General features: G+C 41.3%; 1 protein-coding gene across 1 annotated transcript; it reads right to left on the bottom strand.

Annotated features, from left to right (window-relative positions):
- Positions 1 to 1,775: 1,775 nt before the first annotated feature.
- tmprss3a (transmembrane serine protease 3a) lies at positions 1,776 to 21,951 on the bottom strand. Its single transcript, XM_085373704.1, has 11 exons — positions 21,927 to 21,951; positions 21,777 to 21,817; positions 18,686 to 18,914; positions 17,509 to 17,625; positions 16,812 to 16,935; positions 15,676 to 15,797; positions 8,844 to 9,009; positions 3,666 to 3,835; positions 2,858 to 2,953; positions 2,602 to 2,744; positions 1,776 to 1,946 (listed from the first exon to the last, which is right to left on the bottom strand). Exons 1-11 carry the CDS (start codon positions 21,949 to 21,951, stop codon positions 1,776 to 1,778), a joined length of 1,404 nt encoding a protein of 467 aa, XP_085229830.1.
- Positions 21,952 to 27,224: the final 5,273 nt, after the last annotated feature.

Here is a 27,224-nt window from a genome sequence, read left to right as displayed (position 1 = left end):
CAAAAAGTGGTTGTCATTAAATTTTTTAAAGCTAAATGAAAATAAAACTGAGGTTGTCATTTTTGGAAACTTAATCATATCGACAGCACTCTGGGCCTCCTTTCCTTCTATTGTAAAACACATGTAAAAAACCTCGGTGTCTATATTGATGGTTCTTTTAAATTGAATAAGCAGGTGAGTGCAGTAGTTCAGTCCTGCTTCTTTCAGTTAACGCAGCTAGCCAAGGTAAAGCCATCCCTCCCGGCTAACGTCTTTGAGCGTGTTATTCACCTTTTCCTTACTTGCAGATTAGACTACTGCAATTCATTGTATTATGGTCTAGATCAGGCCACCATCCATCGTCTTCAGATGGTTCAAAATGCAGCTGCTCGCCTGCTAACTGGTACCAAACGGAGAGAGCATATAACCCCAGTTTTAGCTTCTTTACACTGGCTTCCTGTCTCCTACAGGATCCAATTTAAACTTTTACTTTTTGTTTTTAAGTCACTTAACGCCCGAGCCCCTCCTTACCTGTCTGAGCTCCTCTGTGCTTATGCTCCAGGAAAAACCATGAGGTCTAGCTCAGAATTAATGTTGTCCATCCCACAGACTAATCTCAAATCTCGTGGTGATAGATCCTTCTCTGTGGCAGGTCCCAGACTTTGGAATAGTCTCCCCTTAAATATTAGATCTGCACAAACACTTGAGCAATTTAAATCATTAATAAAGACACATTTTTATGCCCTGGCTTTTAACACACTATGACCCAAGCATTTTGATCTTATTTGAAATAGTTTTAGTTATTGTTTTAATTCTTTTATAGTCCTATTATTCTTTTATATTGTTATTGTATTACATTGCTGCTTTTTAATGCTACTTTTATATTGTTAAGCACTCTGTGCAGCATCGGCTTTTTGAAATGTGCTCTATAAATAAATTTGACCTTGACCTTGACCTGCACACCTCCAGGACACTGAAACGGGCGAAGAAGATTGCTGCCACTTTGCATATCATGCCGTACCTTATATATACCTTGCATACATATTTCTTCATTTCTAATTTGTGATCTATATCTGTAGGTAGTTAGTATATATTCTCTTTGTGTGTATTTCTTTTTCATATTTGTAATATTTACATAGAAATGTACCATATATTCTATCTCTGTACCACAACAAACAGTGGTACAGAGATAGAATATAACAACGACAAATTCCTTGCTTGTGTTCAAACTTCGCAATGATAGTGATTCAGTTTCTAAATATAGCGTTGTGGTGGAATTAAGGCACGACGGGACCACAGATCCATGTTTTCTTTATTTAACATTTGCATCACACCACCACAACCACCACCAACCCCTGAGTCCCCGTGTTTTAACACGGCGGGCGTGATTGCGGATGCCGTGCAGGTGCGTCCGCACGGCACCGCAGACCACGCCCCACCACAAGCGTCTTAAACATTAACATGAGAAGTAATTGCATCTTTGTATATGCATGTTGCAAACTTTGAATAAGTTATGTGGATGATGACATCTGATGCATACATTTTTGCATTTTCATTGCATAATAAAACGCTTTGTGTATCTGTTCACAAGCTAATCAAAACGCACGGACTAAACCCGCTATGTGTGTAAAGACATTTAAACCAGTTGCGCGTAGATGAGCCTCAAGAATGCTGCATGTGCATTAATAGTAATATTACATTCATAATCAGTCTGAATCCATTTTTAGACATTGTCTGCTGGATGTGACAGACAGGATTAGTACTTGACTCAAGTCAAGATTTGCTACATCGGGACCTTAAATATGGACACTGACCTCCATCTGTTTGTGGATCCAGCTGAGAGCGAGTGTGATGCGGGTGTAAACGCCCGGCTTGTTTATGTGAGCACAGCCAATGCCCCAACTGGTTGCTCCCACTAGCTTCCACACAGACGAGTCCTCACAGGCAAGCGGACCGCCGCTGTCCCCCTGGAAACACCAGATAGGTGAAAACATACATACGCCCCTTTTCCATTATTACCTAATCATGTCGACTTGCCACGGATTGTGTCATGTATTTAATATATAATCTTAGTGCTTATTGTCTGATTATATTGTTTTATGTATGCCAGACCCAGATGAGAACTATGTTAAGGGTGACAGGTTGCCCTGGCAACAGACTTTAGAAAGAGGAAGTGCAAAGCTGCACCGGAAATTTGACACAAAGAAAAGAGGAACTATATAATGTTTGTATCGAAACTGGGTGTGACATGCTGCAAAATATAGCAAGACGGGGTGCTGATGCCTCAGACTTGGGCTGGCGTGTTTGTGTGTCTGCTCAGTCTCCATTTTCCGGAAAATGTAAAATTAAAGATCATTTTTTGAGTTAGACCACTTTGAGCCGTGTCTTTCTTTGCCGTTAGAGAATACAAAGAACGGAATTTAATAATAGACTCGACTCGGATCGACTGGTTTGCCATTACAACCCTTGTACCTTGTTTGCGTGCTTGTGGTCATAGCAACGCGTACAGTAGTTTAAATCTGTGCTCTGTCATTCTCCCTTTCAGACTCTCATCTGTGCAATCCACCTCCTCCCCATAAAACTAATATATCTCATTTTAGTGCAAAAGGAAACTAGCTCTACCTGACAGGAGTCAATTCCACCTTCCAGGTATCCTGCACAGATCATCCAGGAGGAGATTAAGCCCTTGTAAACCTCTGGTTTGTTGCAGTTCTGGTTGGAGATAAGTGGTACCACAGCTGAGCGCAGAACAACACTAGTGTCTCCTGTTAAAAAGAAGAATTTCAACCATATAAATGTGGCCCCATCCCCACAAAAACACCCTAAACAACACCTAACTAAACAGAATACAAAATAAGCTTTAGATGTCTACACTCACCATCTTCCTCTGTTGCACCCCAACCAGAGATCCAGCACAAGGTGCCCTCCTTAAACTCCTCTCCATGGCTGGGCAGGCAGATGGGCTGCACAGAGCCTGCAGGGAAAAGTGTTACTGATACATGTCAGACTTATTCATACAATCTGATCTATGGGACTCCAAGGTCAGGAAGAAAATATCCTAGGAGAGAAAGTAAAGCAGAAGGGAGGGAAGAGAGTGAAAGATCCCTAAACAGGACTGAAAGGAAGATTATCTGATAGCTGTCACGTATTTTAAGTTTGCCAGACACGGAACGATCTTTGATGCAGTGCACTATGCAGTTTATAGGTCTAAAAGTACAATACGGGAAAAAAATAAGGCCGTCAATAATTTAGATTTACCAGTGAACAGAGAACGTACACCAACTCATGGGGCAACTGGTGTTCAGTGTGCAATCACTGTTGGGAACCCATTTGAAGTGGGATGTGTTCTGATATGTGCTTTTCTATGTAGTAAAATCTATACTAATAAGGATGCATTTACTGTTGTATGTAGTGAAATGTATTTGCATAGCCATGCTCATTGTTCGCTTGCAGTATGTGCTGAAGACATTCTAACAAAGATGCACTTACAGGAATATGAAGTAAACTACAAAGAATGTGAATAACAAAAGTAGTAAATCTGCCTGGTCTGGGGATTGAACTGCATCCTGTGAGTCTGCCAATGAAGACACCTGGATCACTCTAGCTTTGGCTATAAATAATGAGTGTTAGGGAGTGTTGTCAAGGAAAAAAGTTGTAGCGAATGAGAGGTTGAAGGATACTAATACCATTAACTTCAAGTTGCTTGGCCAGTTTCATCAGTGCGATGTCATAGTCGAGTCCTTTTTGTCGGTAACGATTATGGTATACGATTTTCTCAACAGCCAAAGCCTGGGCCCCGTGAAGCGGCTGCTCTGTCAGTCCCACATAGACCGCCCACATGGAGGAGTTTACAAACCTGAGCACAAACAGCAAGAAAAGATCCGGGGGGTGGGGGGGACAAAACGGAAAAAAGACATGAGCACACAACAAATAGGGTAGGCTCAGTCTGTCCCAGTCGTTCCATCAGCCTCAGTGTGATCTTATAAGTGCGGCAAAGTGTGAACAATAACAGATGATAACTGAGAAAAGCTTACGTCAATCTAAAATGTTCCTGATGTTTGCATTTAATAAATAAACATACTGAACGTGACCTCAGCCGTTGTTGGCCAGCAGCGTGGTACATTGACTTGTTCTTATAGAGCCTTTCTGCTCTACCTGTACACTCAAAGCATTTTAGACAACATCAGTCATACTCTGATGGCTTCATCAGAGAGCAACTTTGGAAATGATCAGTAGCTTGCCCACAAGTTTTTGGCAAGCAGGCTGGAACAGTCACCAAAATAGCAACCCTCTGATTAGCAGATGAGCTGCTCTACCTCCTGAGCTACAGCCACTCAGCGTGGAAATTATGTTACTGAAAACAGAGTAGAAGGAGAGGAGGAAAACCTGTTTGAGATAGAGAAAGAAAAGGAAACATTGGAGAAAGGAGGAAAGAATCAGGGCTATGACTGGTAAATAGAGCGAGCTGGCTGATATGGGAGGCAGAGCCTTCAGTTTTCAGGCGCCTCTTCCGTGGGACCAGCTTCCAGTTTGGATTCAGGAGACAGACACTATCTCTACTTTTAAGATGAGGCTTCAAACTTTCCTTTTTGCTAAAGCATATAGTTAGGGCTGGACCAGGTGACCCTGAATCCTCTGGAAAAGGAAAAAGTTTTTCCTTTCCAGTCACCTTTCTCACTCACTATGTATTAACAGACCTCTCTGCATTGAATCATATCTGTTATTAATCTCTGTCTCTCTTCCGCAGCATGTCTTTATCCTGTCTTCCTTCTCTCACCCCAACCAATCACAGCAGATGGCCCCGCCCCTCCCTGAGCCTGGTTCTGCCGGAGGTTTCTTCCTGTTAAAAGGGAGTTTTTCCTTCCCACTGTCGCCAAAGTGCTGCTCATATGATTGTTGGGTTTTTCTCTGTATGCATTATTGTACGATCTACTGTACAATGTATGGCGCTTTGAGGTGACTGTTGTGATTTGGTGCTGTATAAATAAAATTGAATTGAAATTGAATATTGTTGTTTTGGAATGCCAGGAGACATCTTTTTCCAATGTCTACTGAACATCTAGTGTTGTTGTCTGTACGACCTCCATGTATGGGCCAAAATGTGGTTGTTGTGGACGTCTTTTCACTGTCAAACTTCAACTCATTACAGACATGTTTTTATACTGCTTTGATAGGCTCTGTAGTCTCATGTTTCGAGAGGGTGGAGGGCATGTTTTATGTACCGAAACAGTTATGTGTGAAGGAATGCAGAGTGATTAGCGGACAACTCCAAGATGCTAAAACAAAAGTGAGCAGCTGCACTGTGGATTTCGAGCTTCTCACAGGCGGTTTGCAAAATGTGTGCATGGACACGGACTATCAAGCAGTCTGGTTCATACAAATACAAATCTTCTTGTAATTTCCGTTGCAACTTCTCTCAATCCTGCTACCGATCACAACCACATTCACTTCTTCTTACAAAGCTCTTCACAATAAAACAGGATGCTTGTAAAATTGAACCATGATACAAATGCTCTTTTAAACGTATTAAACACAGTGTACTCCATGTTTTGTGCTCTATATTTCCCCCCTGGTCCAAATCATTAGGCATTACAACAATATTTCCTATCATCTCTATGCTGATGACATTCAGTTACACTGTTCTTTCAAAGTCTGAGTTTTAAATGGTCTTGTTTAAGTAATTGCCCGGCAGATATCAAGCAATGGTTAAACAACAACTTCCTTGCCAGGAAACTTTAGGTTTCACTTTAAAATGTTGGTTTTAACCTTAAGGGCCCTGCATGGTCAAGCTCCCCATTTTATATCTGATCTGCTGAAACCTCATCCCTCTTCCCGAGCGCTGAGGTCATCAGGTCAGAGGCTGCTGTGGATAGTAGTGATGTGCAGATTGATATTGAAATATCGATTCTTCCAATACCAGTAATTTATGTTCTAGAATCGATTCTCATCGATATTTTAGTACTTTGGGGTAAATTTGTAGTTTATCATTAACAGGAACACAGTGGAAAGAAACTATATCATTCGGATCGTCTAAATCGGAAGGAACTACTTCCTCTTCCGCCTTTCATAGTCATGTGCGAAACATGGCTGTATAAATGTGTTGCAGCCACTGGCGTGCGCACTCACAACAATGGCTGAGTGAAACGGAGTCATGTGTGGACGTATTTTATCTCCACAAACGGCCACGACACGGTTTGCGATACATGTGGCAAGAAAGTGAGATGCTGTGGCAACAGCACTGACCTCGTCAAACACCTCAGAGTAAATCATATCACAGAATAGGATGAAATATGTTGAGGCAAAGTGAAGAGGAGGACAGGGACAGGTGCTGCTAGGGCGAGACAGACGTCTCTCACAGAGTCCTTCAGTGCTGCAGGCAGGCAACGTGTTCAAATAGCCACAACTTCAGTTTTTTATTTCCATATCACAATTCTGCATTATTAAGCTATTATTATTATTATTATTATTACGCGATTACCAGTTTGTGGTTTTCTTTTTTACAGACACAAAGAGTGAGAGAGATCATGTTCTACATTACTTTAAAAGAAGAAGAAGGGATTTTCAGAGCTGTACATATTTGAAGCAGACATCATAGAAACATGGGTCAACCCTGTTTTTGGCATTGAGTGTTAAATTGTGAGAGTTTGAAAAAAAACTTGCAAGTTCCTACATTTACACTGTAGAGCAAAGAAAAGTTAGACGATGCGTGTACTATTGAGAATAACTATATACATAAAAACCACGTAAACAGACATGAAAAAGGATGTGTCTGTAAAACTGTCTGTAACCTCTGAGAGCTGTAAGATAGACCGTTTCTGCTATCAAAACAGTTTGTGTTGTTTAATCCTGAACCATTCTTGGTCAGGACACTTACATCATCAGAGAAAGCTCATGTTACTCCACACACAGTTAGGAAATCACAATGTTTGACCATAAAATCCCAGAATCATTCTGGGACAATCATTTCTGCAGCAGCAGAAAAATCTTTTTCCATGCCACTGTGCTTTGAAAACAGAAAATGTTGAAACTTTTTTAAAATGTAAAACATAAAAACAACAAAGACTTAAAATGTTGAAGATGTACTGATGAAATCTGTGAATGTTTAGATTCATTGGTGTTTCTACAGAGCAAACACAGAAGTTGGGTTTTAGAAATACAAGATGGGAACACGAGGCCGGAGAAGTAAATGCATCACAGAAGCTCCCTGCATGTGTTCAAATAAAGTACAAGTGATTTTGCAATAAATAAAAAAGAAGCTCCATGAGACTGTTCACATCATCTAAGAAAGACTCGAACAGAACCTCGAATGTTAAAGTTCACTTCCTGTCTGTGTGGTCATTGTATTTTTATCACCTGAGCTAATGTGAATGCTGTAAAAGCACCCTGGCTTAAAAAGAAGCACACATTTGGAGAAATTGTGCTGTAACTTCAAGTTTTCCATCTTTTCTTTGATAAAAGAAAAACAAGTCATAAACTCCTTGGTATGTTGATATCATGTCAGTAATTCACACAGACATGGTGTCATAAAGGCGAGCTTAACAGATAAGGTACGGTCCTCCATACAGCCTGTACTTCAACATAACCCTGACTGCCGTTTGGAAATTTAAATGACATTACAATTATTGTACATTACTCTAAAATCAGTGCTGTGAGAGTGACTTTAAGATCACATCCAGCTTTAAAACTGAATCTAACATCAGCATTCTTGGAAATAGCTCGAAGATATTAAGAGAATATGGCAAATGCAATCACAGGATGGCAAAAAAAAAGGACTTTAAAATGAGATCTTCTTGTTTCATTGGAACAGAAAAGTACCACAACAAAGAATATGTGCAGCTATGTAAGAACAAGCATCTGCTTTGGAGTTTTTCATGTTTTGCATGCAGACTCAGGGCTGCTGGTCTCCTCTTGGCATTTTCTTATTTAAACGTTAGAACCTCAACACTGCATTGCCTTTTGCCATCAAACATTTCTTTCAGCCATCTGAAACACTGGGTTGTGGGGCAGCTGGTAAGGACTTGTGTGTTTCTGGAGAGTCTGCAAAGCTGTTTTGGTTGAAAAAAACTCTGCACGCTTCACTCGTCAGAAGGCCGTAAATTCGGCTCATTGGTCAGATCAAAACCATCTCCAACTCTCTTAGTGGCCGAAGCGAGAGCCCGCCTCTCTGAAAGGACTTTTCAGGTAGGCCTGGTGGGCGTGTCCTGTCTAGAGGATGGCCACACCTGAAGTAGATGATCACATACACCTGCAGCTAATGAAGCGTCGTTGGGGAGCTTCTTAAGACTGTGGCTGAGTGCTCCTCGGTGTGGGATTGTTGTGTGAGACTCCATGTTAGTGGTGATAAATGTTAAGTCCGGTGAGTGCATGCCTGCGGTAGTCGAGTGTCCTGACTCTTTGTTATTTTCTCCAGCAAGGAGCAGGGAAGACAAGAGCAGCGAGCACAGGGTGCGAGGGCACACAGGAGAGGAAGAGCACGGACTTGTGGGTGAAGAGACGACACGGAAGTCAAGGGGAAAACACGGGGATTTATTCTGTGAACTATTACACCACTGTAAATAAACACACTGCCTTCATCATTAAGTCCTGCATCTTGGGTCCTCATTCCTCTCATCCCCACGGTCTGCCACACAGACCGTGACAACCTGAAGTGGTTTGGACATGTGCAGAAGAGGGATAGTGGATACATTAGGCAAAGTTGGAGCTGCCAGGCATTAGGAGAAGAACCCTTGGATACAACAAGGACTTAACAGACATAAGCATAATAGTGTTTTTATGCCCGCTCAACAAACAGGCCTTTGTTGTCAGTATTAAGAAGAACCAGATGTTTGTAGAGAATGTAAAATATCTACATCTGATTGACTCACCCATACACACAATGTGCTGCAGTGATGACCCAGTATGGTGATATGATGGAGCCTCCACACAGGTGTTCATTCCTAAAATGGAGGCTAACTTGCCAGGGGAACTGGCCTTGTTTCGTGATGTTACCTCCAACAATACGTGTCCTGTACTGAGGCCTGAGACCGCAATCTGAGGGCACAGAGAAACAAAGTGTCAAGCAGTTATAGTGTCACCACCAGAAGGTTAGTACTGTCCTATAGTGACAGTGTGTCGGCTGGGAACGAAAGGCACAGGACATCAAATAGTCATTGCTATGCACTGAGCAGGAAGGGGAAGGGCGGGGGGAGGGGTTACAGACTCAGCACACACAAAATAAAAAGGGGGGGGGGGGGGCTGAGACAGAGAAAGAGTATAGCACTACAAAGATAACAAGCTGGAAAGGTGAGGAAATAAGTGATACACTTCAGTTGTTAAAATTGTTACATGGATGCTTTTTTTGAGTTTTACATATTTTAATTTATGTTATGTTGTTTGATCTTCTGTGTTGTTTCACTGTAAATAGTTCAAAGTTTATGCATATTGTACATACAATCAGTGAATGGATCTTTTCGTCCACCTGATTATAAACTGGTTTGATATTTATTTTTGTACTTGAAAATTAATTTTTTTGCAGCATTGTCGTATGTTGAGGTTAATAAGCCAAATAAATAATAAACATTTGATATAATGTCTCCTGGGCTTATCCATTTCAGGGTCACGGGGATCCTGGAGCCCATCTCAGCTGCCATATGGCAGGAGGAGGGGCTTACCCTGCCCAGGCAGTTGCAGGGCTGACACAGAGAGACAGACAGCCAATCACACTTACATAACCCAGGACTTTCTTCTGTGCTGACCACTGCATCTTGAAATAATGCGTGTTTTGTAAATTAGTAATTTTACAGAGTAACGACAAACTAATGCAACAAGTAGCATAAAGAATTTGTTTTTCCAGTGAAGAATTAAGGAATGTAATGGATTACTTTTAAGAAAATGTTACTTTTAGTAAATGTAATTAGTAGCAATGAAAGTGATGAGTAATGTGTAATACCTTACATTTGTGGGGTAACGACTTCAATACAGCTGACCAAAAAAAAGCCACTACTACTGCTACTTTGATGAAACCTTGCTCTGTACTAAACAATCTTGAAGGAGAAGGTCTCGCCTTCAGTTTAGGCCCTGAATCTTAAGCCCTTAGGCCTTGATTATGCAGCAGGTATGATCTGAAACATGCAGCAACTCCACTGCTTAAAGCCTAAAAGAAGGGGAAAAGAAGCAGATTTTGGAATGCCTGGCCTGCTGAAAAAACAAATTTCTACCATTTATACCGATTTAAGCATCACATTTAAGCATTTAAACAATGCTTAAATCGCAGCAAAACAGTTAAATTTGGTTTATTAAACATTAGGTCTCTCTCTTCTAGGTCCCTATCAATAAATGATTGGGCAGATATAGAGAGATAAAAGTCAGAAGGATAAACCAGATGTTCTCCATTAAACCATCCAAGATGTTCTTTCAGTGCCAGAGGAACAGTCTGAGAACATCATCACCAGGGCAGGAGGTGCAGCACTACTGGAAGAGCATATGGGAGAAGGATTGCATAACAATAATGCTCAGTGGTTGGTGGATCTAAGAGCAGACCATGGTAATCTCCACCCTGAACATGCTTCAGTCACAGTCACAATGGGAGACATCCAAGAAACAGCATGAAGAGTTGGACAGGACCAGGGCCTGCTCTCCAACTTGCTCAATAAGTTAACTGCACTCAATGAGTGTCTGGCAGCACAAACTAACCAGCTGCTAATGCATTTGATGCACCCAGAATGACCAGCTGCAGGCCAGATAGTCCTGATCCTCAAGAATCTCCAAAAGGGACTGGTCCCATCCAACTACTGGCCAAAAATCTGCCTCAGCACAACACGGATGCTCCTGGCATCATAGCGGCTAACATGAATAGGCACATGGTTCATATTCTAATATCTAGAACTGTACAAGATTAACAGGACCCTAAGAGCCGTCATCAAGAATAAAATGAAGATGGGCGGAAAAACACAAGAGGTTAACTGTTCGGTGTAGGCCTAAACCCCCCCAGCCAGATCATCAGCAAGTCTGGCTACAGATACCGAATTCCGAATGGAGCAAACACCCTCTACATGGATGACATCAATCTTTTCGCCAGGAGTGAACGAGACATCAGTTCACTGATCCACACCACTAAGATCTAACAGAAGTGACATTGAAACTTCATCCGGTCCGGAGAAGTGTAGTCAGATGGTAACAAAGAGTGGGAGAAGACAACATTACAGACATCAAGGACCTCAGAATCCCAAAGGCAAATATGAACCATGAAGAGGCTGCTAGAAAAGCTGTAACCACCAAATACCTGCAGAGTAAGGTAAGTCCTGAGGACTCAGATGAATGGGAAGAAAAAGATCCGGCCAACACCTGTGCCCTGCTGTTTGTCAGATACCCTGCTGATACAATAATTGGTCAAAGGAGAAGACAGAAGACACTTACATCAGGTCAAGAAAGCTCCTTACCATGCCACGAGGGTTTCACCCCAAGTCCAGCAGAAGCAGAAGAAAGGAGGCCAAGGACTAGTGTGTGTCTAAACCACTCTCCATCAGCAGAAACCCAAGAAAGAAGAGGGGCGAGAAGAGAAACCATTATAGAAGGACGTGCCCTTGTACAACATGTACTGGCAGATAGAAGAAGTAACTAATATTGAGAAATCCTAACAATGGCTGGACAAAGCTGGACTGAAAGACAGGACAGAGGCAATAATCATGGCAGCACAGGAACAAGCTCTAAGCACAAGATTGAAAGGAGCTGGAGTTTACCACACCAGGCAGGGCATACATGGAGCGCCATAACCTAGTGGCTAGAATAGTACACAGTGACATCTGTGTCAAGTATGGCTAGGAAGCCCCTTGGAAGTGAAAATGGGATATGCCCCCCAGGGTGGTTGAGAATGACCAAGCTGAGATCCCGGGGGACTTCCAGATACAGACAGCCAATCTGGCATTGACACTGCATGAAGAGTAGGCTAAGTATCAGGTTATGCTTTATAAGCAGGCAGTATATGAGAAGGGATTTGTACTCTTCTGGATTTGTTTGTACCCTGGAAGCAGCAATGTTTGGGTTTTAGCATGACATGTAGAGGAGGTCAATTGATCCTCTGACTCGTGTGTTGTAAAAATATGGCTAAATAGATTCCTTTATTAAGGCTTTTATCTCATTAATAGTGATGATCAATAGTAGATCATTATGAGACTGAGATTTGACAAGAGGTTTATGGACACGTTTAAAGTATCCAAGCAAATTTAAGTGAAATGGCTGTTTTGATTCATGTACAAGGGAACTTGGTTCAGCTGTTCCTAGTTCTTCTCTGCCAGGTGTCAGAACGAGTTGCAGTAAAATGAGTTGCTTAAATTACTGCTAGAACATGATGCAAGGAAACAAAATGCAGAAAATGAGAAGCAGTTAGCAATGGAGAGAATGTGTTTTGAAAGCTGCGGAGAGATATAGGCTATATTTGATTAAAAGTGGAAAACTGAAATCTTGTTGAGCTGCGGTATTCTTTATTTTACCATTGGACTGAAAAGTATTATATTTTGTGCAACCTGACACTGTTGTCAAAATTTAATGAAAATGATTCAGAAAACTTTTTTCTCCTTGCTCGAACATGTTTCACATCAATGACAGTAGTTCGATACTGCTGACACTAATGCTACAGTTTGCACTGGAAGTTTACTAGAAAGACAAAGTTCAAGGTTCTTTATTCTAAGTTATTATATTGTAAAAGCAGCTTTCTCTACGCTTACAGGGAACGATTTGGGACTTGGAAAAAAAGGAGGACAAACAATCTTGAGTTTATCTGTTCACATCAAACCCTGTAGGCTGGGTTAGGCTTACAGGGTTATAGTCTTGGATCAGTTTAAAATTTGGATTCTTGAGGCTATAGTTGCACATCAACAATTAAAAAGCAAACACTGCTACTGAAGCTGCTGCTCTAGCAGAAGATTATATGGTGGCTCATGAGTGTGTTTTGGGGGATTCTCATAACCCTGGTACTACAGTTGAAGCTAGTGCTGATTCTGTTAGTGTTTCTGACCAGTCAGGTGGATCAGAGGTCAACTTGTACAACCTGGACAAAGTCTGTAACTTTTGTCATAAAAAGGGCCACTGGAAGGCTGCTTGCTATGCTCTTAAAGCTAAATCTAGACAAAATAGTTTTTGTCTAGAGTAGTTTGTTTAGACTAGATTTCAAAGGAGAGTGACACAGGTTCCTCTCTCCTAATTGTAGGGGATATATATATTTGCTCTATATATATATATTTTATAGCTTTATTTCAAAAAAAGCAATGAAGGATTAAAATCGATTAAATTTAAGTTTTCACCTCACGCCTTTCTACATACAATAAACTCAAAATTCTTGCAAATTTATTGAAAATAAAAAACATAAAATGCACAGGATTGTATTGAGGGATAGATCAGGGAGAGGGTAAAGAAAATGTTCCACAACAAAGAGCACAGCAGCCACCATCATTCATAAATGAAAGAAAGACCATGACTCTTCCTACAGCTGGCCAACCAGCCAATCTGATCAATAAGGGTAGAAGACCATTAGTCATAGAGGTGACCAAGAGCGTTGCTCTGTAGAGAAGGACTGCAGCTCTTCACCACTACTCAACTACTCTTTCAAGGATGTTTGATATAAAGGAAGGTTGGAGATTGGCCTATAATTAGCTAAGACTGCTGGGTCTAGAGAATCTTTTTGAGTAAAGGTTTAACTACAGCCAGCTTGAAGGCCTGTGGTACATAGCTGATCATTAGAGATTGAAGCATTAATTAATGGCAGGACTTCTTTGAGCAGTTTTGTAGGAATGGGGTCTAAAAGACACGTTGATGGTTTGGAGGAAGTAATTATTGAAGTTAACTCAGAAAGATCAATTAGAGAAAAAGAGTCTAACTTAACATCAATGGTACTAAGAGTAGCTGTAGATAATATTACATCTGTGGGATGATTACTGGTCATTTTTTCTCTAATGATTAAAATTTTATTTGTGAAGAAGTTCATGAAGTCATTACTAGTTAACGTTAAAGGGATGGTTGGCTCAACAGAGCTCTGACTGTTTGTCAGCCTGGCTACAGAGCTGAAGAGAAACCTAGGGTTGTTCTTATTTTCTTCAATCAGTGATGAATAGTAAGATGTTCTGGCTTTACAGAGGGCTTTCTTATAAAGCAGCAAACTTTTTCTCCAGGCTAAATGATGATCCTCTAAATTTGTGACACGCCATTTCCTCTCCAGATTACGAGTCATCTGCTTTAGGCTACGTGTTTGAGAATTATACCACGGAGTCAGGTACTTCTGATTAGAGACCTTTGAGCTACAGTATCCAGAGTCGTACGTTGTTAAAACAAGATCTAGAGTGTGATTAAAGTGGTGGGTGGGTTCTTTTACATTTTGAGAGAAGCCAATTGAGTCTAATAACAGATTAAATGCCACGTTGAGGCTGTCATTTTTAGCATCTACATGGATGTTAAAATCACCCACAATAATTATTTTATCTGAGCTCAGAACTAAATTAGATATAAAGTCTGAGAAATCAGACAGAAACTCTGTGTAAGGCCCAGGTGGACGATAGATGATAACAAGTAAGACTGGTTTCTGAGTTTCACAGCTGGGTTGGACAATGTTAAGCATCAGGCTTTCAAATGAATTAAAGTCTGTCTTGGTCTGTGGTTGATTAATAGAGGAAAATAGGTGTGGCAAGCTTGTAGCATCATACTTGAAAAGATGTAAAACTGTAAATCCTGTCCAAGGTGCTTCAACAAAGCATTGAGCAAACACTGTGAATACTTAAATACGCATGTTATATTTTTTCCCTTTTTTTGTCATGATGGGGTATTGTTTGCAGAATTTGGAAGTGAAAAGCTAATTTAATCCATTTTGAAATAAGGCTGTAATATGACAAAACACAGAACAAGCAAAGTGTGTGGAAAACTTTCTTATATAATAAAAACATCAATAAAACAAATGCTGCATGCTTTCTCACCTAGACATTTTAGAGTTGTCACCAGCCCTGAGCTGCACTGTGTCTTACTGTGGTGAAATAGAAACCATAGGTCAAATGACACGGAAGCTCAGCCGAACTGAACACGTACAACAAGTTAAAACACTCTTATACCTTAAAACGAAAGCTTCAAAATACTTTGATGGTGTACTGGACTAAAAGATCTTTTATTAATCTCGTTCCCTCTAAGCTTTAATATGACCTCTTCTACTTCTTCTCTTTAAATGCTCAGCCACTGGACAGCTGTAGATCACGAGGTAATTGGTGGGTTGTAATTTGATGTCTGGCTCCTCTGGTCTGTATAGTAAAGTGTTCTTGATACTAAAGCCAGTGAAGTGTATGTTTGCACACTGTTTTACCCAAAGTATTTGCTTTGGTTGGGTGAGTGAATACTTTGGCAGAATTGATTTCAATAGTGTTCTGTAGCAGTCTGTGGTCATCAGAAGTCTTTGATGTTTTCATGCAGGGTACGTCTATAGAGTTCAGATGTGGCTGATATAGTAACAGTTTGTCTCTTTTGAATTTGTAATGTTTTCATAGTTTCGTGAAAATATTTATAGCGCTCATTGCTGTGTAACAGACCGTTTTTGGAGAGTATTTTGTTTGACTGGTTAATATTGAGGTGCAATTTCTTCTTTTTTTTTTAAAATTCTGATTGGCTAATTGGATGACAACAGCAGTGTTATCACTTTGGGGCAAATACACACTTTCCATTTACTCAAACAGGACAAAAGGTGTGTACACCTGATAGATGGGGCGTTCTGAAGCTTGATTATCTGTGACTTGTTCCAGTGAAAAGACATCAGGTCAGTCTGAAGGTCCTTCTCAATGTAGGTCAGAGAGATGAAGAAAGACTCTAAATAACTGAAAAACAAAAGGGTCAGGGTTATGTTCATATATCTTCATATATCTATCCTTCATAGTCTGACATCCTGTGAGACTTTCATGTCTTGGATCTGTTACGGCTCACACAGATACATTTCAGGGTTTGACAGTCCTGTTTGTCTTTTCCTCTGAAGGTGATGCACGTTGCAAAATTGTCTCTGTTAAACCAACGGTTACTGTTGTTTCAAAACCATAATTACTCTGTGACCTAAACCATCTATTTCTTACTGTAGTTGGAATGATAAAAGCCCTGTAAACACAGTTGTTTTCAGCTCCAACTAAACTCTAACTGTACTCTCTTATGTGCAGTAAGAGTTTAGTTTCATGACACTTAATGTCTTTTAAACGTGCTATACAATTAAAGCTGACTTGACTCTTACTTTCATTTTTAAATACATTTTTGGTTCAGCAGTCTTTATAATTTATCTTCTGCTGCCAGCATAAACCAAACTAGCCAAATTCATTTTGCAGCATAATAACAAGCCCGAACATCGAACCACAGTCACAGAGAATCACTGATGTGAACAGAGCAGGGACACAAGGAGGGAGGGTTCAAGGTAACAGCCATTTAACCAAGTAAGCAATCCTTTCCTTCAAGCATTATTTTGAAGTGATGTCAGTTGCAGATGACGTTGGACACAAACTGAATAAGTTTTCTTCATATTTTTGGACATATAGTATCTCTAGTACTATATTATCAGTATCTCAGATGTTACAGTATTCATGGATGTTCCATCTTCCACAAGTTAATAAATAAAATACATCCCAGACAGTTTCCCAGTCTATTGCAGTAACTGTACTGTAATTTAATTGGAGATAGTTTACTCTGGTCAAATGGACCACTGGTCCACCACCTTTGGAGCAGTGGTCCACTTTTTAAAAGTCCATCCAAAACAAGAAAATGTGCTAAACAAAAAAAGGACACGAATAAGAAATGTATCATCTCAGCCTGACAACTAGACACTGCAGAAATGAATGAAACATTGGTGTAACCTGGAGTATCCAAGCTGCTTGCAGGCAGCTCTGCCCAGCCTGTTGTTCCAATCTTCTGAGCAGACTGTCCTCCATTTTCCCTGGATCTGAACCTGCAGGACTGAACTTCTGCCACTCAGACGCACTGAGAGACAGACACATGCGACACAGACAGGAAATTACAAGAAGGGAGACGGTACACTATCCTGTTTTCTAAAACATAGAACTGCTGTTCTGGCATCTTCAGTTAATGCCAACTGAGCACATCTGAGCTCAGGAGCTAAGCAGAGCCAGGCCTGGTTGTATGGGAGTCCACCTGAGATCCCCCAGATCCTGTGTGTTTGTCCTGCAGGCTGGCATTGCTGTGAGCTGACCACACGGAGAAACTCACACAGTAATATGAAAACAGTGTCATCCCACAGCCTGTTTACACCCTCAACACATCCTTTTTTCTTCTCATGCTTGTGGTGCTGTAGATGTCACTAAAGTTGTGGCCACTTCATTTCAAACTGTTAAAAAATCCCAGCAGAAGCACAAATATTTCTGCACAGTTTGCACAAAATGTGTCTGCTAGCTAAACGTACAGTTGCTGTATTTCCACATGTGGAAATATTAAAAAACTAGTATGGCTGTGTGTGTGTGTGTGTGTGTGTGTGTGTGTGTGTGTGTGTGTGTGTGTGTGTGTGTGTGTGTGTGTGTGTGTGTGTGTGTGTCTTACCACAGCCAAGCTCGTCTTCCCCATTTTTGCAGTGAAGTTTTCCGTCACACAGGTAAATGCTGTTGATGCACTGAGACGAGGAGCCACACTGAAACCTCCCCGAACAGCTCAGGCCCACTGTAGGCACAGATGAAACTGTCGATAAGGAAGGTTCTAGAAGTACTGAATGATCTTGTTCAGTGTTCGGTAATACTGCAGACATAAAGAGAAAAGATGGGCAACCTGCATTGTTTCCTGTGGGCACCAGGCAGGAACACCTCTGCTGGTCTGTAATAAGTTGCTTGTGTGGAGTAAATGTTATTTTTGTTTCAGTATTTTTTGTATTTATTGATTATTTACTGAACATTTTATTAATTTGTGTGATTCTGTCTGAGTTGCCATGTTAAGTTTTGTGAATTAGAGCTTTGATAAATAAAAATAATGCTCCACTAAATTCTGCCTCTGTCATTCTTGGTCATTCTTCACACAGTCCTATTAAGGTTGTGACCACCAACCACGTGACATATCGAACGTGCAACAATCCTGACACTTCAGTGGCTCCATTTTTGCAAAATGTAGAGAGTTACCACAGCACTGAGCTCCTTACATCCAAGGCCAACGCTGAGCAGGACAGCCACCCCGAGGATGCAGCAAACAGCGAATATCAGAACGGCAAAGCGATGGGCTAAGATTCTGCTCTTCCAGCTTTTATCCATGTCATCTTCTGTGGACAGACGGGGTTAGTGAAAATTCGCTGTGCCAACAATATACAATATGAGCACCTGAGTTTCAAAAGTTTTTCATCTCCAACACTAAATGGCTCTTAAGTTTAGGCTTTATTACACTGACTGTGTGCTTTATTTAGTCATCGCATTTTACATCCGAGGAAACACACTGTGTCCCTTTGCAAACACTGATCTAGCAGCAAGATTATTTTGACATTTTTCAAGACGATTGTCAAAATAATTTTCTTCAATATTACTCAGACCTTTTTGGTAGAAAGCAAATTGTAAAAGTCATTTTAAAAAGGGAGACGTAAAGACGTTCATGTAAGAAAGAGCTGAATCTGTAAAAGATCTTTTGCATTGTATTTAGTTGGATTTTGTGCTGATCTCCTTTTAGTTTTAGCCTTGAACAGTAATATTTCCATTATGTCATGCAAGTACATATTCACCCCTGGAGTATCACAGCATCTCACCATGCATAAATGGCTGCACTTTGGTAATGGGCATGGCTGGACTGGGTGGAGGTTGGGGATCTGCGGGTTTAGTGCAATAGTTCCCTGACTGTGGCTCAATGACAAAGCTGCCCAGGGGGCTGATGTTCAGACTGGTGGGGGTCTCGACAGTAGGGAGGTCTTCTTCTGTCACCGAGACCACATCTATCGTGGAGGAGCCTGGTTGCTCCGGTGCGTCTTTCTTTGGTTCCTACGTGTAAGATTGAAAAACAAAAAGGGCAAATCAGATACAATACAACTATAACAATGTTCAGTTTATTTGATAAACTATGTGACATTTACAGCCAACACAAGACTTGCTAGAAAAATGTTTGTGTTATGTGTGACTGTCAAACTAAAACGTCTAAATACCCAAATTTGCTGTAAACCAGAACTAGCTTGGGCTAGCAGCAACATCTGGGCCTGATGATTAAATAGTTGAATTGTTTTCCTAATTGAACTATAAGTCATGGACATGACTGCTCGGGCCCACAGGTCAGCTGACACTGGCCACTATAACTGTTTTAAACACTGGATTAACAAGTATGCAAGTGTGTGTGTTAAAACTATATAAGTAATGAATGCTGCTTGTTAATCAAACTGGCTAAACAAGGCAGATAACAAAACGCTCCACCCTCTCATCAAAATATGATAAATTGTAGCACAAACAAACAAACAAACAAACAAAACGGTCCCTGCCAAATTGCTAATGTTGAGAACTTAAAATGCAAATTCCAGTGGTTATGTCCACCTGTCAACAATTTACATGAACTTGAAACGAGTCGTCACTCATCCAGGTGACTTCTTCAGTCTCAGCTGACTGACCCCAATCTTATAAACAGTACATTTGCACAATGACTGCACCACTGCACCATTAGCACCACTAACGAACAATGAGCTGGGAGGTCAGTTCCTTGATCATTAAGATGCAAATTTTATGACCATTGATGAACAACAACAAACATCCTTTTCAAAAGGTGTTTGAATGAACTGAGAAAGCTCATCTAGCTCAGCAAGAAAAGTCTAAGACCAGGCAACGAAGGACGTTTGACTTATTTGCTGCGTGCTGTTCGTTTGGCTTACTTATTGTAATATGGCGCTCACATCACTTAGTAATGACAACAACGTCCAGCAGACATGGGTAGGTGCACGATTCTGCCAAACTAGAAAGACTATCATGAGAAAACTTTGTGAGACGTGAGAGATGGAGGCAGATGAAACCATGGTCTTGTACGATGTTACATCTCTCTTCACTTGCATCCCAGTCACTGAAGCGTTGGGGGTAGGTTGTAAGAGATTACAGGATGACCCCAACCTCAGCAACAGCACCACTCTCAGCATCAACCAAGTGCGTTTGCTTTTGGAACGGTGTCTTCTCTGTGAATGGTTCTCATGGACATTGATCATTGGTTGCTGATCAATGTCCATGAGAATTTGCATACTAATTATCAAGGAACTGAACTTACTGCCCATTGTTCCTTCAGTGGGCTGGTTCAGTCATTATGCAAATGTACTGTTTATAAGATTGGAAACCTGCAGTCAGCTGAGACTGAAGACGTCACCTGAACGCTACGTCCAGATGAACTGAATCAACCTTTTGTGATTTCCTTACCTGGATGATTGAGTGTGCATCAAGACAATTTACTTGAACAGACCTCTGATTAACAGATGAAATTCTATTGGCTGGGATTAGATGAGCCATCATGCCGGGGGACAAGTGTGATGTAGGGAGCAGGTTGTGGTGAATGTATTAATCTGTCAAACGCTCTTTATCCCGAGTTGATTGGGGTTTGATTATAACCAAAACAATTCTTTTTTCGGATTAAATTTATTTACATTTTTGCCCTTATTATCCTCACTTTTCACTTTCAGATTGGCACAAAAATCCCTTAAGAGAAGGAAAAGATTGACAGTCTGGTCGTAAAATTTGGAGCTTTACAAGATTAACAACAAGTTTTACGAGAATCTCTGGCAAATAGCCCTGAAATGAAATATCTCTCTTGTTACTTTCAGATAAAAGCCTGACTAACAAAGCGGTGTCTGGTCACCTTCCTGATAAAGACACGTGTTACTCAGCTTTTGGCAGCAATCAAAGCTTGGTTTATAGCATATAGCATATACTTAGGGCTGGATCCTAAAACCTTCCTTTGTTACGCTGCAATATGCAGGGGACACGCAACCTCCGGGTGGCTTCCCCTGATGTACTCAATCACCTTTTTTACTGTCTATGAGCTCACACAACGCTTTTCATTTAATCATTAGTAATTACTAACTTCTGTCTCTCTTATTAATTTCTGTCCCGTGTCTCTCCACTCACCTCCAACTAGTGGTGGCAGACGGCTGCCCCTCCCTGAGCCTGGCTCTGCGGGAGGTTTTTCCTTCCCACTGTCACCAGGTGCTTGCTCATAGGGGTTGTTTAATTGTTGGGGTTTTCTCTGTACTATTCTAGGCTCTTTACCTTACAATATAAAACGCCTCGATGTGACTGCTATTGTGATTTGGAGCTATATCAATAAAATGGAATTGTTTTTAACAGAATTGTCTGAAAATGACAGATGTCTTTATTTTTCTTGCTTTGCAAAAACACGTCTCGTTGTTGTTGCCTTGTGAATGCAGATTAATGAGATTTTGAATATATGAATTTAAATTTTTATTTATATCACTAAACATGTTTATAATTCAGCGTTCAGATCGATAACAAACTGTCAGGAAATTATTTTAGTGAAAATATGTTCAAATGGCTTAAAATAATGTAAAGTTTATTTATATAGCCCTGCTTATGAACACAATTCACAAAGTGCTTTTAAATACAGAATAAGAAACAGCGATTAAAATGGTGTAAATAGTTAAAACTAAATAAAGGAAAGCCTGAACAGCCGTGTCTTCCAAGTGAACTGTATATGATTATAGTTTGTTATTTACATTTACAACCTTTAGATTAAAACACAGTAGCTTTGTTAGTCACTCTGAAGCAGTAACTCATGTCTAAGGCATGGATGTTACATAACCCCTGGTGGCCTTCAACGAAGAAGAAAATACAACGTTTCTCATGCACTCGATTTTGTCCACTTACTGTTGAGGTGGATGATGTGTTATCAGCACTAGCAGCAGGACCTGTGGGAATAAAGAGACAGCGCTACAGAGAGGTAACTGGAGATGTTACTGACAGAGTAGATATAAATTCCTAAATAGATTCCTAAATTCGAAATTATGTCCAACGTACTGATCTTCTCACAGTCTTCAGTCATCATGCCATCGTCCACACTCAGCTACACTTTGACTAAGACCATAAGACCTCAAACTCCCTAATATCTCTTCATTATGATAACTGTCTTTTTCCTTTTTCGTCTTTGTCCTAATGGCTGCCCTCCCGCTGTGCCTCCGCTCTGATACAAACTGACACCTGAGCAGGTAAATGTTCCCACACAGCATGAAGATCAGGTGACGCTGTATCTCCTGCTCTGTGGGTTGGGTTACAGAGTGTATTCGAAGCATAGAGACAAGTTTGGGAGGAAGAAGGCTGTTGATCACCTGAACATTGATTCCTGCAAACAGACCTCTCTGAATAAGCAGGAAACAGCTGGAGAGTAAGTAAAGCACATACACCTCTTTGTGAACTGTGAATTCAATGAAACAGTATTTACATATTGCCAAATCACAACAACAGCTGCCTTAAAGTGTGTTATATTGTAAACACTCAAAGGGTTTACACGACATGCACTCCCCAAACATACTCTATACTCCCAGGTCCAGGTATCACCGCCCCCAGGGGGGCAATCAGGCCCCAGACCCAGGAGATGTTACCCTTTTCCCTGGGTAAATTCAATTCAATTCAATTTTATTTATACAGCGCTAAATCACAACAACAGTCACCTCAAGGCTCTTTGTATTGTAAGGTAGACCCTACAATAATACATACAGAGAAAAACCCAACAATCATATGACCCCCTATGAGCAGCACTTTGGCAACAGTGGGAAGGAAAAACTCCCTTTTAACAGGAAGAAACCTCCAGCAGAACCAGGCTCAGGGAGGGGCGGGGCCATCTGCTGTGATTGGTTGGGGTGAGAGAAGGAAGACAGGATAAAGACATGCTGTGGAAGAGAGACAGAGGTTAATAACAGATATGATTCAATGCAGAGAGGTCTGTTAATACATAGTGAGTGAGAAAGGTGACTGGAAAGGAAAAACTCAATGCATCATGGGAATCCCCGGCAGCCTACGTCTATTGCAGCATCACTAAGGGAGGATTCAGGGTCACCTGGTCCAGCCCTAACTATATGCTTTAGCAAAAAGGAAAGTTTGAAGCCTAATCTTGAAAGTAGAGATAGTGTCTGTCTCCCGAATCCAAACTGGAAGCTGGTTCCACAGAAGAGGGGCCTGAAAACTGAAGGCTCTCCCTCCCATTCTACTTTTAAATACTCTAGGAACAACAAGTAGGCCTGCAGAGCGAGAGCGAAGTGCTCTAATAGGCTGATATGGTACTACAAGGTCATTAAGATAAGATGGGGCCTGATTATTTAAGACCTTGTATGTGAGGAGCAGGATTTTGAATTCTGGATTTAGAGAAATCTGCTCTCCCTTTCTAGTCCCTGTCAGGACTCTTGCTGCAGCATTTTGGATTAGCTGAAGGCTTTTCAGGGAGTTTTTAGGACTTCCTGATAATAATGAATTACAGTCGTCCAGCCTGGAAGTAATAAATGCATGAACTAGTTTTTCAGCGTCACTCTGAGACAGGATATTTCTTTTTTTTTTTTTTTTTTTTTTTTTTTTTAAATGACATCAGAAACAGCAGTATGCGACATTACGTGATGGCAGAGCTTCAGTTCATCCTTTGTCATTTTTTTTTTTTTTTTTTTTTTTTTTAATAAATAGGACAGGGGGAATGAATGAGAGAAAGAGGGGGAGAGAAAGAAAGAAAACCAAAGGGGAGAAGAGACGGTGAGAAGGGGGGGGAAGAGAGAGAAAAAAAAAAAAAGAACTCCTGGGTCACCTGTATGGAGAAAAAAAAACAAAAAACAAAAAAAACAAACAGAGGAGACAGCAAACAACAAAGAGCAACATAATAATAGAGAAAACAAAGCACCATCACAATAAACTAGCTAGTCATAGATATCAATATTTACTAAATAATAAACGATATTGTGCAGCACGCAAGATAGACAGCGCACAGTGTGCTTTGAGGCAGCAGCCAAGAAAGCTTTAGTCCGCGTCTGTGAATACCCATGTGTGCATACCTGTGTGGATCAGCATGCTTGCATTCCAAAGGTTTCTCCATGTAATGATCTGCTAGGGAGTGTGGGGGGGCCACAGCCCCGTCCTCCAGGGTGTGAAGCGAGACAGGATATTTCTAACTTTAGAGATGTTGCACAAATGGAAGAACGCAGTCTTACATATTTGTTTAATATGTGCGTTGAAGGACATGTCCTGGTCAAAAATGACTCCAAGGTTCCTCACAGTGTTACTGGAGGCCAAGGTAATGCCATGCTGAGTAAGAATCTGCTTAGATACCATATTTCTAAGCTTTTCAGGGCCGAGTACAATAACCTCAGTTTGATCTGAATTAAGAAGCAGAAAGTTAGCGGCCATCCAGGTCTTTATGTCTTTAAGACATTCCTGCAGTTTAACTCATTGGTGTGTGTTATCTGGCTTCATGGACAGGTAGAGCTGGGTGTCATCTGCACAGCAGTGTAAATGTATGCTATGTCTTCTAATGATACTGCCTAAGGGAAGCATGTATAATGTAAACAGAATTGGTCCTAGCACTGAACCCTGTGGAACTCCATAATTAACCTCAGTGTGTGAAGAGGACTCTCCATTTACATGCACAAACTGGAGTCTATTAGATAGATATGATACAAACCACTGCAGTGCAGTACCTGTAATACCTACAGCATGTTCTAATCGCTCTAATAGGATATTATGGTCGACAGTATCGAACGCTGCAGTGAGGTCTAGCAGGACAAGCACAGAGATGAGTCCACTGTCAGAGGCCATAAGAAGATCATTTGTAACCTTCACTAAAGCTGTTTCTGTGCTGTGATGAGCTCTGAAACCTGACTGTCCATCCATCCATTCGCTTCCGCGTATCCTTTTCAGGGTTGCGGGGGGCGCTGGAGCCTATCCCAGCTGTCATAGGGCGAGAGGCAGGGTACACCCTGGACAGGTCCCCAGTCTGTCGCAGGGCCAACACTTCACACTCACATTCACTCGCACATTAACCTATCCCCACAAGCTGCATGTCTTTGGACGGTGGGAGGAAGCCGGAGTACCCGGAGAGAACCCACGCAAACACAGGGAGAACATGCAAACTCCACACAGAAAGATCCCGGCCTGATGGTGGAATTGAACTCAGGACCTTCTTGCTGTGAGGCAACAGTGCTAACCACCGTGCCACCGTGCTGCCCTGAAACCTGACTGAAACTCTTCAAATAAACCATTCCTCTGCAGATGATCTGTTAGCTGTTTGACAACTGCTCTTTCAAGGATGTTTGATATGAAAGGAAGGTTGGAGATTGGCCTATAATTAGCTAAGACTGCTGGGTCTAGAGATGCTTTTTGAGTAAAGGTTTAACTACAGCCAGCTTGAAGGCCTGTGGTACATAGCCGATCATTAGAGATTGAAGCATTAATTAATGGCAGGACTTCTTTGAGCAGTTTTGTAGGAATGGGGTCTAAAAGACACGTTGATGGTTTGGAGGAAGTAATTATTGAAGTTAACTCAGAAAGATCAGTTGGAGAAAAAGAGTCTAACTTAACATCAATGGTACTGAAAGTAGCTGTAGATAATATTACATCTGTGGGATGATTACTGGTCATTTTTTCTCTAATGATTAAAATTTTATTTGTGAAGAAGTTCATGAAGTCATTACTAGTTAACATTAAAGGGATGGTTGGCTCAACAGAGCTCTGACTGTTTGTCAGCCTGGCTACAGAGCTGAAGAGAAACCTGGGGTTGTTCTTATTTTCTTCAATCAGTGATGAATAGTAAGATGTTCTGGCTTTGCGGAGGGCTTTCTTATAAAGCAGCAAACTATTTCTCCAGGCTAAATGATGATCCTCTAAATTTGTGACATGCCATTTCCTCTCCAGCTTATGTAAAAACCTCTGTAACTTTGCTCTGCTTCAGCAGCATCAGGTAATGTTCAGATGTTGATTCATGGTTTTCTTCAGTTTTTGTTCTACTGCAGAATATTTTTAACCTCCTAGGACCTGGCGTCCACATACAGTGGGGCAAAAAAGTATTTAGTCAGCCACCGATTGTGCAAGTTCCCCCACCTAAAATGATGACAGAGGTCAGTAATTTGCACCAGAGGTACACTTCAACTGTGAGAGACAGAATGTGAAAAAAAATCCATGAATCCACATGGTAGGATTTGTAAAGAATTTATTCGTAAATCAGGGTGGAAAATAAGTATTTGGTCAATAACAAAAATACAACTCAATACTTTGTAACATAACCTTTGTTGGCAATAACAGAGGTCAAACGTTTACTATAGGTCTTTACCAGGTTTGCACACACAGTAGCTGGTATTTTGGCCCATTCCTCCATGCAGATCTTCTCGAGAGCAGTGATGTTTTGGGGCTGTCGCCGAGCAACACGGACTTTCAACTCCCGCCACAGATTTTCTATGGGGTTGAGGTCTGGAGACTGGCTAGGCCACTCCAGGACTTTCAAATGCTTCTTACGGAGCCACTCCTTTGTTGCCCGGGCGGTGTGTTTTGGATCATTGTCATGTTGGAAGACCCAGCCTCGTTTCATCTTCAAAGTTCTCACTGATGGAAGGAGGTTTTGGCTCAAAATCTCACGATACATGGCCCCATTCATTCTGTCCTTAACACGGATCAGTCGTCCTGTCCCCTTGGCAGAAAAACAGCCCCATAGCATGATGTTTCCACCCCCATGCTTCACAGTAGGTATGGTGTTCTTGGGATGCAACTCAGTATTCTTCTTCCTCCAAACACGACGAGTTGAGTTTATACCAAAAAGTTCTACTTTGGTTTCATCTGACCACATGACATTCTCCCAATCCTCTGCTGTATCATCCATGTGCTCTCTGGCAAACTTCAGACGGGCCTGGACATGCACTGGCTTCAGCAGCGGAACACGTCTGGCACTGCGGGATTTGATTCCCTGCCGTTGTAGTGTGTTACTGATGGTGACCTTTGTTACTTTGGTCCCAGCTCTCTGCAGGTCATTCACCAGGTCCCCCCGTGTGGTTCTGGGATCTTTGCTCACCGTTCTCATGATCATTTTGACCCCACGGGATGAGATCTTGCGTGGAGCCCCAGATGGAGGGAGATTATCAGTGGTCTTGTATGTCTTCCATTTTCTGATGATTGCTCCCACAGTTGATTTTTTCACACCAAGCTGCTTGCCTATTGTAGATTCACTCTTCCCAGTCTGGTGCAGGTCTACAATACTTTTCCTGGTGTCCTTCGAAAGCTCTTTGGTCTTGGCCATGGTGGCGTTTGGAGTCTGACTGTTTGAGGCTGTGGACAGGTGTCTTTTATACAGATGAT

This window comes from Diplotaxodon limnothrissa, linkage group LG16 (assembly GCF_057381915.1).
Source record: "Diplotaxodon limnothrissa isolate DT_005_m linkage group LG16, D_limnothrissa_male_GT1.1, whole genome shotgun sequence".
In the NCBI taxonomy this organism is placed as follows: domain Eukaryota; kingdom Metazoa; phylum Chordata; class Actinopteri; order Cichliformes; family Cichlidae; genus Diplotaxodon; species Diplotaxodon limnothrissa.
Note: the sequence above shows the minus strand (reverse complement) of the source record. Positions and strands in the feature narration are given on the sequence as shown.

Bases quoted from the DNA above. Each gene is read 5' to 3' on its own strand.
- tmprss3a (XM_085373704.1), bottom strand. From the start codon at position 21,951: ATGACTGAAGACTGTGAGAAGATCA. The intron at 17,626-18,685 runs GTGAGATGCTGT...CTGTGCCTACAG, and splicing joins AGTGCAGCCATTTATGCATG to TGGGCCTGAGCTGTTCGGGG. The intron at 2,954-3,665 runs GTATTAGTATCC...TTTTCCCTGCAG, and splicing joins CAAGCAACTTGAAGTTAATG to GCTCTGTGCAGCCCATCTGC.